Source organism: Camellia sinensis, chromosome 5 (assembly GCF_055761805.1).
Source record: "Camellia sinensis isolate YWXY chromosome 5, ASM5576180v1, whole genome shotgun sequence".
NCBI lineage: Eukaryota > Viridiplantae > Streptophyta > Magnoliopsida > Ericales > Theaceae > Camellia > Camellia sinensis.
In genome coordinates this window covers 29451695-29468782 of record NC_138965.1, presented here as the reverse complement: position 1 = coordinate 29468782, position 17088 = coordinate 29451695, and the positions used below count along the sequence as shown (strand labels likewise).

Sequence of the window (17088 nt, the reverse complement as noted above, 5' to 3'; positions counted from 1 at the left end):
AAACATGCACCGCCGGCAGCTGCGCCAACCTCTGGCGACTTTTCCAGTGAATAAATTAATATTTAAATAATATAGAGAATATACGGAAAAAAAATTTTTAAGATCCCTAATATTAAAATTTTATAAGATAAATAACATACAATATTTACATAATAATTAAGGTCCCTCAACATTTTCACAAGGAAAATTTGACTAAGAAAAATTTCAGCCGACTTAAAGAAATTTCAACCCCGACACACAGAGAAATTTATCTGATTTCATTTCTCGAAAAAATTTCAAAATTTCTCTAGTACGATCACATAGAAATTTCATTGAATGGCCTTAGCTAATTAAAAAAAAAAATCTTGCACCTCTCCTACTACACAAAGTTAGAGAGGGATGTTTCACTAAATTTTCTAAGAAATAATAGAGAGTGTTAGATAATGTATTTAAAAATATGTAAAACCAAAATAGAAAAAATAACTTTCAAGTTAAAATATAATAAAAATTTTATTAGTTTGATATTGATGCTCTAATATGAATAACCATCATCAACCAATAGAAGAGGAAATGGAAATGTTTTTGCAAAGTAGATTTGGGAAACATCTATATCTAAGCAACCAACATAGTCAATTACATACAGAAATCAACTCACTATACATATGGATGAACCATCATCGAATTTATGTATAGCATTTATAATAATAAACATACATTACAGAATTCACAAACATTTCTAGGGTTTCAACAGAAGTAAGTGATGAATACTGAACATGCATTTGAGTCAAACTAAACAGCTTCAGCAAAACCCACTACCATGTTTCCATAGTCAAATACTGTATGATACACCCCCATGAATACATCTCCAAGAATCCTGCATTCAAACACACACACACACGTATATATATATTTACCAATAGGCACACAAAAGGCTCATTAATTATGTGAACAAGCATTATGTAGAGATATGTATGTTTAGTAACGTTTATTTTTACTCTTTTTTTATTTTTTATTTCAGAAAATTTGAAAACTTGTAAATGAAAACATGTTTGACTACTGTCTGCTGTTCTTGTTTTTTAAAAAATGTAAACTACTTCAGAATTGGTCGAATTTTAAAGGGAAAAAAATAATTGTGTTTTCGCTTGTTTTGAAAATAAGTTTTAATTCTTTCCTCTACCCCCAACTCACCAAATATAATTGCTTGCTTTTTTTTTCTTTGTTTTTTCAAATGTACGTATCAAGGGGAAGGCTACTACATGCACCCTCATAAGGGAAAACATAGTAAGAAAATGATGATTTTTTGGGGATGAAAGTCGTGTTTTTTTCTGGAGTGTTATGCTGTTTGGTAGTAAAAGTTACAAATGATGAACCTATGATGTGCACTTTAAAGTTACGAATGATGAAATTATGCCACTTTATGGTAAAAGTAAACATTTTTTTGCGGTGAAAAAAGTTATTTCATTTTATAACAAAAGTTACGATTTTTTGTGATATTATGAGATGTGTACCATGTACACCCACATGGTTACTATGGTAGCCTTTTCCATGTTTTTTAGCAAATTAAACATAAAAATGTCTCTGTTTTCTATAAATAAAAATAAACAAACAAATAAATAAGAGAAACTATAAGCTTTATGAATTTTTGTGATGTTATGAGATGTATACCATGTACACCCACATGGTTACTATGGTAGCCTTTTCCATGTTCTTTAGCAAATTAAACATAAACATGTCTCTGTTTTCTATACATTAAAAAAATAAATAAATAAATAAATAAGAGAAACTATAAGCTTTACCAAACACTAATGTTGTGCAGGCTTTTGTCTATCTAATATATGCAGTTATATTTTTCTTCTCTCTCTCTCTCTCTTTCTTTTTTTAATTTCTATGTTTGTAGATTACAGCGACAAGAATGTTAGTAAAGTCAAAGATAACATACCAAAGAGGACCACGAGGTGGAGGCACATCCAAAGCAATAAACCCACTGATACAGACAGTAGCAAGGCCCTCACCAGATTTCAGAACATACTGAAACAAAGCAAGCAATCACAAGAGGTAAAAGAATGAGAAATCAACCCAAAAAATGGACGTAAAAGTAATTGCTTACTAAGTTACTATGAATATTATCAATCTAAAAAATAAAAGTTACTATGAATATCATTCTTCTATGCTTCATTTTACATAATTTACTGTTAGTTCTATGGCAAAATCTACTCATTTAAGATATTTTAATCTTTTTCATCATTTAAGATATCTTCTTCTCAAATGATAGCACGTCTGCATGCGAAACCTCACAGAAATTTGCTATATTGCAAGCAGTTCATTAACAAGTCGAGTAGTAAGTTGTTCAAACTTTGGCTCTTGCGAACTGGTCTCAAACAAGCTTTAATTGAGCTGAATTCAAGTAGCTAATTTTTTATAAATCTTAAAGTGTATATAAACTCATTGAGCCCAGCACAATAATTTTATTTTTACAAACTTCAAAATGGGTTCAAGTTCTTGTTTACATAATAAGTCAATCTCAAACGAACATTTAGTAAGCCAAACACAAATCAAACTCGAGTAGATTGTTTTGTTTTACAGCCCTACCCGGTATTAATTACCTACAAGCATCGCCATTTCCTCCACTCAAAAATAGTTTTGGTTTTTCAAAGTTTCTGCCTCACTTTCCAAATTTGGCATGCCAACAACTCAACGATTCACCACACTTCCTCCATATGAATTCTCATTATATTCCATCAAACCAGACCCATGACTAGATGTGTAGGTAAATAAAAACATAAAAAGACAGACATAATGAAATCAGACCTGTTCAGGAGTGAGGGTGAAAGCTTTACTTCCCAATGTGACCGTAACATTTGGCATTTTCGACAAGCTATTGCAGTCAACTGCTGATTCTCCCATTGGACTTGGCAAGCTCTCGCAAAGCTGTCAAACACAAGGAAAAAACTTAGTCTTAAACAAAAAAGATAAATGTCAGCTTGGGCTTATGAGCAGATGTTACATTTTTGGTGATAAATCACCTGATCCACATAACCAAACACAGTCTCCTTTGTTTCCTTATCTTTCAGCTGGTTCTGGATCCAAACAACAAGCATCTCACAAGCTGTGCATAAAAGATCATCCCCAGCAGAAACTTTCTCCTTGTTTTCTTCTTCAACTACTGTCTTGATATTAGAACTGCAAATAATTAGGTTCAAGTATCAACTTAGCTAGTGTTTGGCCACAATTTCCCTGTTCGCATGTGCTGCATTTAAAGTACCTGGACCCTAGAAACATGTATGCATTATGAGAGAGAGAGAGAGAGAGAGAGAAGAAGAAGAAGAATGTTCTGTAAACCTGATCAAAAGGCCATCAGGTGCTAGAAAATCATTTTCTTATAGAAAAGAGATACCTCCCCAAATAATGTTTCACTGGAAATTTGTATTTCAGTGTGTGCTTAAAACCAGGAATTTACATTCACTGAATACCGTAACATAATGTTCATTCATTTCCATCAAATATGCAACCACAAATACTATGCACAGAAGTATATATATAAAAATAAAAATAAAACCATACACCCAGTTCAGTCCTCATTTGATAGGGGTCCGGGAGGGGTAGATTGGTGAAATTGAAAGCAGAACAAACACAACTTAATGCATGGACTACCAGAGAAATATAGTTATTGTAAAACAAATGCAGTAAGAACTTCCTAACCTCACATATTGAGCTCCATTGAACATGCATATTCCAATCTGTGAACATATCTTATCAGGTTGCACCTGCATATCAAAGCAGTATTTTCTTGAGACCTTTTATTGAAGTTAAAAAGTGGATGGATATAAAGAAGGTAAAAAAGACTAAAACAAGAACAAACCCCTGAAATTAAGAGATCCCATATCTGTTCTCCATAATCGGCAACTATTTCTTTACATTCCATGCTTATCACTCCTTCTGCTCCAATAGCATGGTTGATTTGAGTGACAACAGTCTGAAATTGATTGGCTAATTAGAAAAAAAGAAAAAAAAAAAAAAAGGAAAAAGGAAAAGAAAAAAAGATGATTGACCAATGTTGAGGAAAATCTTTTTTAATGGATCAATTAGTTGTCAAAAAGTTTGAAGCACTCACAGTTGGACCAGCAAGCAAGGATGTTCCAGAATCCACAATTGCAGCACATCCACCCTTGCAAAAACCTGAAAGGGAAAAATAAATAAATAAATAACAACAACAACAACTCAGATTTTCAAGAAATTCAATCAAGTTTATTTCACATCAGAGTTACTTAAGGTATCTAAAATATGTGCCCTGGAATCTTAGGCTGCATTTGGTTTAGTTTTGGAATTGTGATTCTCTTTTTGGAGTTGTGATTTGAGTGTGGAATTGTGAGTTGAATTTTCAAAATAGAAAATTTATTTGGTTATAAGTTTTGAATAGTGTTTTGAAAAGTGTTTTGAAAGGTATTTTTGAATTTTGAATTTTGAATTTTGAATTTTAAATTTTGAAAAGAGCGGATTGGGTCTACCCGGATGTCCAGCCGGTTAACCGGAACAGTAAATTTTTTTTTTTTTTTTTTTTTTGCTACCTGTTATTTGGAAATATATATTAGCTTTAGATATTTTTTAAATATGGAAATTATTTTTTTTAGATTTTTTTATAAAAATAATTTAATAATCCCATCACTAATCATCTTCAACACCATATAGTTTTAAAAAGAGTTTTGAATTGAGTTTTGTGTTGTGTGTTTGGTTAGGAGTTTTTAAATTAATTTTTGAATTGAGTTTTGTATAATTTTGAGTTGTGCGGTTATGAATTTGAAAAGTGTTTTGAAAGGTGTGCCTTTGGAATCATGATTCCAAAGGCAAACCAAACGAAGCTTTAATATTCTAATACAGGACTTGATGTAACACATTTTTTCTCAACCAGACTAAAATCAGAAAAATCTTTGGTTTGTAAAGATTAGGGTCCACATAAATAAAAGAAAGTGGGTGACATGTGTGATAGCTTGTGCTTTGAAGTTACAGCCCTTGACAAAGAAGAATGTTAAAACTGGATTCATGTAGTTGACTTCAACAAATTGGACAAGACTTTTTTTTAGTCAAGGTTGTTGGGTATGTCTGTTTGCATAATGCATCAAACATTACTTTCGCACATTTTCTTTGCAAAGTGAATGATGAGCATATTGGTTAAAACTGGATTCATGTAGTTGACTTCAACTAATTGGGACAAGGCCTTTTTTTAGTCGAGGTTGTTGGGTATGTCTGTTTGCATAATGCATCAAACATTACTTTCGCACATTTTCTTTACAAAGTGAATGATAAGCATATTGATTCCAAAACATTACAACAATTTCTAATTAAATAACCTATTACCATGGATTTTACATATGCACTAAAAGTTACCTGTTGAACGGTTTGCAATAAGAAAATCATCCATTTCAAACTGAAAAATAAAGAAATAGAGAATAAATTAACTTTGTCAGCAAAAACATAGAGAGAACACAATTATTGAAGCAAGACAAATTGTATTCAAAACATTAAACATTGATCTTCACACACCTGCCAGTATCCCTTTTCAGTGACGGGAACATATGTATGCTGCCCCTTGAAGTGCTTTGCATCAACACCACCAAAAACAATCTCACCACCGTCTTTTGCATCCGGATTCCGGTTAAGCCAAAAAGAGAAGACTTTCTCTTTTATAAGTCCTTGTTCCATCATATTGTACCTACACTTTCATCATGAATCAACATGTCTAGAAGAAACGAATAGAGGGGTTGAAGTATATATTTTGTTTGTTACAAAGAAAAGAGTTTATAGAACCCTTGAGTCACAAATTGTCCCAAAAGCTTGAGCTGTTATAAAATGAGCCCAACAATATATATCAAGCCCTTAGTAGCAGGAATCATTACAATAGGGAACAATTTTCTGGAAGAAACACAATTTTGCGTTCCCGAATTAGAATCGTGTAAGAAATGCGATTCTTAAGAGAGAAAATCGCATTTCAGTATGAGATGAAAACGTCTGTGAAAATCAAACAACTTTGTTCTCTCTCGAACACGGCTCCTCTCTCTCGTCGGATTCGACTCCTCTCTTGGACACAGCTCTTTACAAACGACAAAAGAAATGAAAGAGTAGAGAGCAAGAGAGAACCTGATCGCCATTCGAAAGGGCGCAGACATTGGTCGCCACTTCGACAGCTTCGACTTTCGCTCGATACTCAATCTCCTTCTCTGTCTTCTCTCTCATCTCTCAATCTCTCTCTTCCTCTCCTCTCGTCTCTCGTTCTCGATCTCCCTCTTCCTCTCTTCTCTCGATCTCCCTCTACTCTCTCTCTCTCTCTCTCTCTCTCTCTCTTCTTCTGTTGACTTCTCTCTTCTTCTTCTTTCTTTTTTCTTTGTCTTCTCTTTTCTCTCTACTCTCTTTTCTAATATTTTTAATTACATTTATATTATATTATATAAATTACATTAATATAATAATATATAATATTATTCATATTATATAATATTATTTACCAAAAAAAAAATTGTATAATATAATATGTCATAAATAATATAATTTTTATGTCTAAAATAAAAATAACTTATTTTATCATATATAATATAATTTATTTTATATCTATAATAATTTTTATTTATTATTTATTTTTTTTTAAACAAAATTTGTTATTCCTTAGATTTTTTTAAACCCATCTTTTTTCATTTATAACATATATATATATGTATGTCAATTTATTTATTAAAAAAAAATATGTACATGTATGTCAATTAAAAATAAAAAATAAAAATTTATATAGATAAATTAAAAATATAATTAATAAAAATAATACATAAGCGCTCCTAATCTACGACTCCTCTAAGTGGCCACGTTCTCCCGCTCCCGCTCCCGCTCCCACTTCGTGCAACTATGATCAAGCTATTCAACACCCTCCCTCAATGCAACCCATTTTGCATGTGAAGATGCAAACATCCATACATATAGAGAAGAAAGAATGCAAATGAGAGAAGAGAGAATGCAAACGGACAGATTTGAACGCAAGACCTCCCCCAACTTGAGCTCTAATACCAGTCATCAATTGTCACGAAAGCTTATTTTTTTAAGCAATGGACCCATAAATGTATATCAAGCTATCCAATATAAAGCAACAAACTTCACAAAATAATACCAGAGTGGCACCACATCCCCAACTGAAATTTCCTGGAAGCCAAGCCCAAGTATTCCATCAAACTGTGCCACTACAAATGAAAGAGATCCTTCTTTTTTAGCCTCCATGAAAACCTGAAAAATAAAGCATGTGTGTCTATCACCAAAGGCAGAGAGTGGAAAACCAATTCCACATTAGAACTCAAAACGAAACAGGAACTCACTTGATCTTTGACCACAAGACTGCCGACTTTCACATTATCTTGACTAAGGAAGCCAGAAACTGATCCAGATCCATAATGTATTGCAATAGATTTTCCTGAATCACAAATCAACAAAAGCTATTTCAGCCTAAATCTGATAATAATCTCCGAATGTCACATGCTTTTCTTATGTTAAACAATTTGAGTTGGGAGTCAATAATGTCCAGGCCAAGTATTTATCACCATTATAAAAATCAAAGAAAATAGAATAAGAAATGTACCAATTTTGTGATATGATTTGGACTTGGAGTGCTTGTACTTAGGATGGAATAAGCATGCAATCTGCAAAATTTTTTGATTTAATAGGTAATTATTTTAGGGACAGTATGAGTTTGTAAAACTAAATTTTGGAAAAACTCACTGAAAAAATGCATTTTGATGAGGGAATCCATAGATTGGAGCTGCCAGTATCAAATATGACAGTGAATTTCTGTGGGGGTGAACCAATTCCAATCTCTGCATAGTATTGAGCATCCATATAGTTCTTCAGAGATACAATGTCAACATCAGATTTACCTGGATGCTTGCCATTCAGTCCCTCCCCATATTTTTGCATTCTTGCCATCCTGGCAGCCTTAATGCCATGAAGATCCAAGGGCCGCTTCTTCAAACCAATCCGTACTAAACCATCAGAGGAAGCAGCAACTAAAGTGCATGTCAAAACCAATAAACAGAGAGCGCCAAAAGGATAGCTGAGCCTCATTTCAGAGAATTCCCTGGTTGAATAATGACGAAAAGGTAAGCTCAATGTACATTCAGTGTGCATGAAAAGCATACAATTTTGGAGAGCCAGGAAGAGAGCTATAGCCCATTGGTGCTAGACTCGCAATAAAAAAATGGAAAAAAGGGCCCATTTAAAGACACTTTTGATAAGCTAGTAGTCTGCTTTTGAGTTATCGTGATAGAAGAAAGTCCCTGAGAATAGAAATCAAATGTTTGAAAGTCTTAGCCTAAGAAGCATGGACACGGATACAGATACGGACACAAACACGGATGTCGACGCGGGACAAGGCGATTTCAAACAAATAGGGACATGGATACACGAGGACACGGCAATAAAATATGTTTTCATAAATTTTTATTTGTTATCTAGATTAATATTTCATCCACAAACAATCATATTAACAAAAACTAACTCTAATTTTATATTTTTTTATTTAGAAAAAAAAAAAGCACTATTAAATTAAAACTTCCAATTTATATCTTTTTTGTGAATAATCTATTAAGTATTTAAATATAAAAAAAAAATAATAAACATTTAATATTCAACATTCATCAACAGCACTAAATAAAATAGGATAAAAGATAACTTACTATGTCCCTAGTGTGTCCCCGACATGTCTTCGAAAATAAATTAATTAAATAAGGGGACATGCTATGCGGTGTGTCCCATATGTGTCCCCTAAGTGTCTATGTGTTCGACACGAATACGACACTTATTTTGAAGTGTCGGTACTTCATAGGTCTTAGTTGTTGCTTAGAAGCATGAAATATGCAATTGTCACAAAAAGCTTAATTACCAGAAGCTTATATAACGAAAGTGGCTTGACAAAGCACATCATCTATACAAATCTCCCCAAGTCTTTTATAAACACAATTATCTCCCTAATAATTTTGTAACACAAAATGACCAACAACAAAGATCTCACTGTCACCAAAACACCTGCCTATTGCTTTCATCTATACTATTATTAGTATTATATAAAGCAACACAAGACTTGGTGTAGATGTCGCATATTTTACTTTTCGGAAAATGCCCACAATAGTAGTTAGAAGAACAGTTAAACCATTATTTGGTTTTTCTATTATTATTATTAAAAAGAAAGCTCTTAACTGCCTCTAACACCCTTTTTTTTTTTTTCATAACTCGGTATCCAGCTCAATGGACCAACTAATTTGGGAGAGCAATCCCACCGTCCACTAGCAAGGATCCAATTAAAGCTCCCCGTATGGACTTGATAGAAGTTTCGAACTTGAGACCATAGAGAGAGCACACCCCCAGGCCTAGGCCTCAGCCTTGACCACCAGGCCAACCTCTAACACACCCATGAATCCATGATCTTTCAATTGCACACATAGTGTGCTTTCCCTGCTACACATTAATAATATCAGGTACAAAGAAATAACACATCATTTATCATGTGAGATGCACACATATTTTGATGAGCTGAGAGGAAATGAAAGGAAACCCTTTAGAAAATTTGTATTTGATTTAGTTTTTATGGGTTTTTCTTATAACATAATTGAAAGAACAGGGACCCAGATTCCAGAATCCAAACACAGAGGAAACGGGGGTAACTCAGTGGGGGGAACCACTCAAAAACCAAAAGTTGGATAATCATAGCATTTGCGAGGGACTAGGAATATCCAAAGGATAGAACACAGGATCCGATTGGAAGAACAAGATCAAATGATTCATATTAATTTATGGACTTTACATTAAATACGACTACAATTATAGACTACAGACACAAACCAATCCAAGAAAATATTAAGAGCAGATTCAGTACAGAATACCCAAAAGCTTTACCATACACAAAAATACAAAAAACCCATATCTGAAAATGAAACTAATTCAATCATAGCACACTTTGCGCAAATAAATGACAAACCCACTAAATCCAGATAATTTTAGCAGCTAAAGAGTAATAAATGACTGAAGAACAGATCAAAATCCACAGGTATTACTGATAATCAAAAGGTTGTGAAAGTTATTTGTTTGGATTTGTTGAAGACAATAAAGATGACAAAAAGATTTAGAAAGTCAAACCTTTGAGGGAGCTTAGAGAGAAAGCAGAGGAAGATGGTGGGTGGTATGGAGACTTGAATCCGGAAAAGAGGATGATAGAGTGTGTATTTATTGAGAGAGAGACGATTTTAATAAAGGAAAATGATTTGGAGTTCTAAAAAAAGTCTCCTCTAGTTCCCTTAATTTTCAAAACGACGTCATTTTGAGAATTTTTTTTTTTTTTTTTTTGTCCTTGGTTTGAAAATTCGGGGGATTAGGAGGAGGGGGGGAGTTCGGGGGACATAACACGGCTCTTCATCATTCATTAATTTGTCTGTAACCAAATAAATTGGATAGTGAGTGTGTACCACGAGGCTTTGTTTTGCAAACCAAAACCACGCGCATGTTAGCAAGTGTATATGCCACAGAAACAAGACAATGGAAAGATGGAACATGCCTATTCCATTTGTCTTTCTAGGGTCCCCTTGTTGAGTTTATGAATTTGATGAGGCAAACAATGAAAATAAAATTAAGAGATTGTTTGAAATGACCTAAATAAGTACACTTTTTATCTTTTTATGAAAAGATGTGTAAAAAAGTAGAGAGATGATGTGATGAAAAAAAAGATAAAAAGTATATACTTATTTAGGATAGTCAAACTTGACCTAAACAAAACACATAACTAATTACAATTTTATTTTGTTGATCATTATCGAAGAGGGCTGATTTAGATTTAGTTCGCACTGTATGAGAGTAAGATGAACTCTTCACTTCCTTGGCATTTGTAAAATAAAAAGGATTGTTAGACATCATCTGCTTTAAATATTGGTTGGAAGCACTCTGATAATCAAGATTGTTGAATATAAAAGAGATAGATGGTTTGGTTCAGTCTGGATTGAGAGAGAATTTAATATCGAATTGAACTTTTTGATTTTGTTAGTTGAAAAATTGAAACATACATACCACATGATAGGATTCAATTTTATCAATACTGTAGATTTTGCATGGAAAAAGGATTCTCATGAGAATTTAAAGTGTTTTATAAAGATTTATAAAATCTCATATTGAGAAAATAAATGAAGAAAAATGGTAAAAATTGTTCTATAAATAGCTTCATCCTTATTTTTCATTATAAAACGATATTATTCATTACTTATATTCTAGTGCTCAAAAAAAAATATAAAAGTATTATAATTATAAATTTCAATCGATTCAATTTGTATCAATATAAAATTTTTCAAAACTGAAATAAATCATAAACTATGAAAAACAAATTGAAAACTGAAATTTTGGTCAATCTTTAATAATCGTTTTGCTACATCAAATTTCCTTATACCCCTACATGTGGGGATTGGATTAATAATCTTATCATGTTTGGTTGGTAAAATTGGAATGGGACTATGAATCCCTCCCGTGGTGGGATTAACATTCCCATGAGAGGGTGGGGATTCATAATCTAATTCTATGGGATTCGGTGTGAAAATACCATTTTGCCCTAAATAACAAAGTCACCTTTTAATAATGAGAATTTTTACTTAATTTTACAAATTTAATTCCAACCAAGTAATATTGCCACACCAATAAACAAACAAACACATTTTCTCTTACATCTTCAATCTAATAATAATTATTTCACTCACCCTCACCGTACTCATAACGCTATCTAATCTAATCTGTCAAACAAACGAAAACTAAGGTCGTGTTTGTTTTGCTGATTCATGGGTGGGATTGGCTTAGGATTGAAGTGGACCCCACATATACCTTGTTTGATTGGGTTTAGGAGTGTAAAAATGGGCCGCAGCCCAAGGTGGGCCCAGCCCGTTTAACCTTTTTTCGGCCTGGGCCCGAGCCTAACCCCAAGCCCCTAGGCTTAGGCCTAGGCCATCATTTTGAAACCCGGCCTGCTTGGTCCAGCCCATCATTCTGCTTAAGACCTACTCAAGGCCCGACCTACCCAAGGCCCAGTATCTTTTTTAGTGAAAAATAATAAAATTCTAGTAAAAAAATTTTAAAAAAATAAAAAAAAAAAAGGGTTAGGCCCTCTCAAGCCCGAGGCCATGCCTAGGCCCACTGGCCCTGCCTGAGGCCCGAATACCCCTGGGCTTGGGCCTAATTTTTTAGCCCGTGGGTCGGCTCGGACCGGCCCAAATTTTGGAGGAAACCCGCGAGGCCCGACATGGGCCGGCTCGGGCCCGAGCCTAAGTGGACTGAACCGGGCCAAATTTACGTCCCTAATTGGGTTATTGGCTCTTGGATTGTTACTCCCAGGAGATTGTTAGTTTTACAAAGTAGAGGGATTAGGATGCCTTGAATGTAGGTGGGATTGAAAAATCAATCCCACGGCATAGTTTTCAAGATTTTTTTTATATTTTTTTTTTATAGTGTCATTGTAAATTTTTTACTTTATCCTTTCACAAATCATCTTTCACACTATTATAAAAACAAACACACTTTTACTTTGTTCTCTCACTAACAATCCTCACATTAACAATCACTTTACTAATAATCACATCCAACCTAATCCGCCAAACAAACATGGCCTTAGGACTATGATAGGCCTTGGAGGAGGGGATTAACAAAGGCCTTGAACGGTTGAGTTTCAAAACTAGTGAGGAGGTTAGCTTGAAAAAATATTTTTTTGCCCATGTTGTGTCTTGTGTATTTGTGTATTTTTTTTTTTTTGATATTATGTCATTATATATATATATATATTAAAATAATACAATATAAAAAAATATTTATAAGATATAATTTTTTAATATTAAAATATATCAAAAAATCAAAGGGTAGTTATGGGATTTGATATAGTTAAGCGCCTCACTAAAATATATCACAAACAAAAATAATTTTCTTAGTCCCCTCACTGACAATTCCCACACTAATAGTCCCTGAGCATCCAAGAGGATAGTTAAACAAGACTTGTTAGGCATTTTAGCCAATATAAGTCAAATTTTGAGCTCCAATAGGCTAGCTATTGAGCTAGCTACTTTAACATCCTATTTTTTTGGTGGTTACAATTGAAGAGTCTCAAAGGTTTTCCAAACAATTATGTATGTATATATTTTAGATTTTTGTATATTTATGTCTTGGATTTGGGATTTTATATTATATATATATGTGTGTGTGTGTATATAGCAATTTTATATGTTCTTTTAATTCTGTTTGATAAATTACGGAATAACTTATTTTGTATTTTGTAGTTTTTCTTCTTCTCATTCTACAGGCTTTGTATGTTTGTATGGACAAATTTATTATTATTGCAAATTTATATTAGTAAAATATCAACAATTAATATTTTTTTATTTTAAAAACTAATTAAGTTAGTTTAAATCATTAGCTAAAATAAATAACGTGGTTGGAGAACACAATAGCTAAAGTAATTAGGTAAAATAAAGAGTGTATTTTTTTTGTACTTTAGCTAGTGAAAAGTAGAGAGTGTGGTTGGAGTTGCTAACAATTCTACTCAATCTAACTCTGAAAACAAACGGGCACTTCATCTCTTATCCCATGGATTGGATTTGAATACCACATCTCTTAGGCCATGTCTGTTTACCGGCGTGGGAGGGGGGATTAGAGTGCTATGGTTGTGGCCCTCATCCACAGCTTGTTTGGTGATAATTTGTAAGGGGAGAGGGGCTTAGTTATCCCCTTTAATATGGAGATTAGCTTGGCTAGATTTTTAGTGGATTAGGAAACCAGTGAAGGGTTTGAGTATATTTTATATAAAAATTTTATTTTTTTTACCAAGTGCATCTATTTATTTTAGTTTTTTTTAATGTAGAAATAAATTATTTATTTATTTTATATAAAAATAATTTATCAATCCCATCACTAATCAACTCCCACACTATTATCATAACAAACACACTCCCTTACTAACAATCCTTACATTAACAATCTCTTTACTAACCATCCTTTCACTAATAATCACATTCAACCTAATCTACCAAACAAACTTGACCTAAGTATATACCTTCAAAATTATGAGTAAGTGCATTTACTAAAAACTAACGCCACCGTTTATTTGGAGATTTGAAGAATGAGATTGAATTAGTATTTTGTGGGTCTAGTAAAATTCTTATTTGTTTCAAAAAATTGTTTCGAGATTAATAGTTCTATGAGATTATGATTACCCTTCTATGAGAAGATTAGCAATCCGATGAGATTATAGATGAAAGTACTATTTTATCATCTATTTTATAAAAATAACAAAGTCACTTTTTTATATGATGGAGTTTTTATATAATTTTATAAATTTAATTTCAATCAACTAATATTCACATATTAGTTCACAAGTAAATAAAATTTATTTTATAATTATAATCTAATATTATTATACTAATAATATTCTCATTTAATTTCACTATACTCATAATGATGTACTCACCAAACAAACATGACAAAATAGTTTAAGTAGGATTAGCAACCTTATTACACAGGTTACGTAATGTTTTAAGTTTTTATTTTTCACATTTTCACAAACAAAATGAAAAAAAAATAAAAATACAATAATTATCAACAAAAAAAAAAAAAAAAAAAAATTGAACACGCTTTAGGTAGAGGGACCCACGAGAGAAGAATTATCAAATTAACTTTATTATGTTTCAGTAAAAAAATGAATTGTTTAAAACTAAAAACATGTTGCATACATCATTATTCACTTTTGAGCAATCTCAGAGATTCAAAAAAATATACATATAAATGACTGAAGCCTCTAGTGGTGATGACCCCAACACTCCCACTATTGTTTTTTCATTGGATGGGAATTTTTTTTTTTTCTTTTTTTCAAGTCTAGCTTTTGTAGGGGGTCATGTGGAATGGGGGGTGCTCGGGATCACCCCACTGGGGGCCAGTACGGTTGATAATTATAAGTGTAAGGTATATGACAATTGTATAAAAAAATGGATAATTTTTTTTTAAAGATCTCTAAACATTTTTGTTCAGTTTTAAATGCCAATTGCATAAATAATGTTTAAAGTGCACTGTTGTTTATCAAAAAAAAAAAAAAAAAAAAGTTCACTCTCTTGTAGGTGCGCGTGCGCGTGTAATCAGCGGTTGGAGAATATGTGAGGGTAGGGGTCGCGCGTGGGGGTACTCATACACTCGTCATGTACAAGCCTTACTGTTTTGGGACTTCTTGCATTGCCAGTGGACACAATAAAGTGAAGGAGTGAGGATCTTGCAGACCTTCGGGTCTATTTTTAGGCCCAATTTTGATAATTTGAACCATTTATATTTTATAATTTATTCAGTATATCATACCTGTAAAAAATCAAGTTGATCGGATATCAGAAAGTATATGTTCGGAAAACTGTTTATTAAATTCTTTAAAAAATAGTGTTTAGTTCAATTTTTCAAACACATACCTTCTGATATCCGATCAACTTGATTTTTTACAGGTATGATATACTGAATAAATCATAAAATATCAACGGTTCGGATTATCAAAATTGGGCTTAAAAGTAAACCCGAAAATCTGCAAAGACGGACGCAAGCACAAACTTGCAAGGAGAGGCTCTTGACTCAAAGTGAAGGCACACCTTTGATTAATTGAAGGTCCCTTTCTGAAATTTTCATTAACAATAACAAAATTATAATTGATTTAAATAAATAGAGTTGCGTGGTGTAAGAAGCGTCAATAATGCCAAGTTATTGGGGTTATTAAACTCATAATTTGGCAAAAGTAGAAAAAAAATGTGCTGTGTTGGAGAGAACAACAATGATTCATCCCCCTTTTCTCCACCCCTTTGACCCCCTCTCTTTCTCATTGGTTACATTTTTTTTTTCTTTTTTTTTTTTCCTGCTCCTCCAATCACCACCCGCCACGTGGCAAAGGGGTGAGGGGGTGACCCCCAAAAGGGGGTCCCAAGCATTATTCATGGAGAGAAATGACAGCTATCAAATTGATAAATATCAAATTGTGTCAAGTTTTGACAGTTGTCATATGTGCCTTTTTTATTGAAGAAACATAGAAACCTTTTTTATAGAAGAAACATAGAAATTGGTATGTTCCGAAGTCTAGTCAGACGATCGCCCTTTATGTAAAAATGACAAAAATGACAGTTAAACCATTGGAGCACTATTGTTATTTTTCATCCATTTTCTACTACTCATTGTCATAATTGGCAATGGTAATGCAATTATAGCATTTGCCATTGGAGATGCTCTAATACATATTTAGAAGTTTAGCTACCATTAGAGCATTGCTACAATGAAATTTAGTGATTAAATTATTAATGTAGTGATATTAAATTAAAAATATAAATAAATTGTTTATTTATACACCTATACTGTAATATGAGTTGGTTAGGATCAAATTTAAATAAAAAAAACACAACCAAAAAAAAAAAAAAACAACATAAAAAATATAAAGGAATTACAATTTCATGATTTTTTGAAAAAATATTTGCAGATATATTAAATTTTAGAATTTTAATTATTTATTTTTATAAATTTTTCCATAAATGTGTAATTTTTAAAGAAATTTACACTTATTTTCTCAAAGAATATTCACAAGTGAGATCAGTAATTCCTTCATTTGTTGAAAATCACCTTGTTATTCCTAAAATAAATTTTAGCACCCTGTTTGGTTTTAGAGTTTTTTGTGATTTTTTAAAATATTTTAATTAATTTTTTAAAACTTTTTAGATTCACTTATTTTAGATATATTTAAAAGTATAAAATTTATAAATAAATTTTTTTTAAAAAAAATTATTAAATATAAAAACATTAAAAATTCAGTATATTTTTATTTTTTATTTATTGAAATCTTTTAAAATTCATTTATAAATATTATTTTTAATTAGGTTCATCTAACAAATAAATAAATATAAAAAAAAATCTATAAGCAAAACAAAATGCAAAAAAATAAAAATAAATAAATAAATTAAATTTTAAAACTCAAAACTAAACATAGGAGGATTTTCTTATCCTTATTGTTCCACCAAACCCCACCTAGGATGTAAATTTGATCTACTCTGGCCCATTCAGGCT

The 17088-nt window shown here is 32.2% G+C and overlaps 1 protein-coding gene across 2 annotated transcripts; it reads right to left on the bottom strand.

Moving 5' to 3' along the window:
- Positions 1-558: 558 nt before the first annotated feature.
- Positions 559-10412, bottom strand: LOC114286351 (aspartic proteinase A1). 2 transcript variants are annotated; one of them, XM_028229520.2, is made up of 14 exons: positions 10138-10412; positions 7729-8083; positions 7589-7649; positions 7329-7423; positions 7127-7239; positions 5518-5686; positions 5362-5401; positions 4091-4155; positions 3839-3952; positions 3679-3743; positions 3003-3159; positions 2788-2907; positions 1919-2007; positions 559-853 (listed from the first exon to the last, which is right to left on the bottom strand). In XM_028229520.2, the coding sequence occupies exons 2-14, from the start codon at positions 8068-8070 to the stop codon at positions 769-771; spliced, it is 1515 nt and encodes a 504-aa protein (XP_028085321.2). In that variant the 5' UTR covers positions 8071-8083; positions 10138-10412; the 3' UTR covers positions 559-768. The 2 variants fall into 2 exon arrangements, with proteins under 2 accessions (XP_028085321.2, XP_028085312.2); XM_028229511.2 differs by lacking the exon at positions 10138-10412 and adding an exon at positions 9282-9456.
- Positions 10413-17088: the final 6676 nt, after the last annotated feature.

Excerpts from the sequence above, each read along its gene's own strand:
- LOC114286351 (XM_028229520.2), bottom strand. The coding sequence starts at position 8,070 with ATGAGGCTCAGCTATCCTTTTGGCGCTCTCTGTTTATTGGTTTTGACA. Across the intron at positions 3,953-4,090 it reads CCTTGCTTGCTGGTCCAACT|ACTGTTGTCACTCAAATCAA; the intron begins GTGAGTGCTTCA and ends AATCAATTTCAG. Across the intron at positions 3,744-3,838 it reads GGGATCTCTTAATTTCAGGG|GTGCAACCTGATAAGATATG; the intron begins GTTTGTTCTTGT and ends TTTGATATGCAG.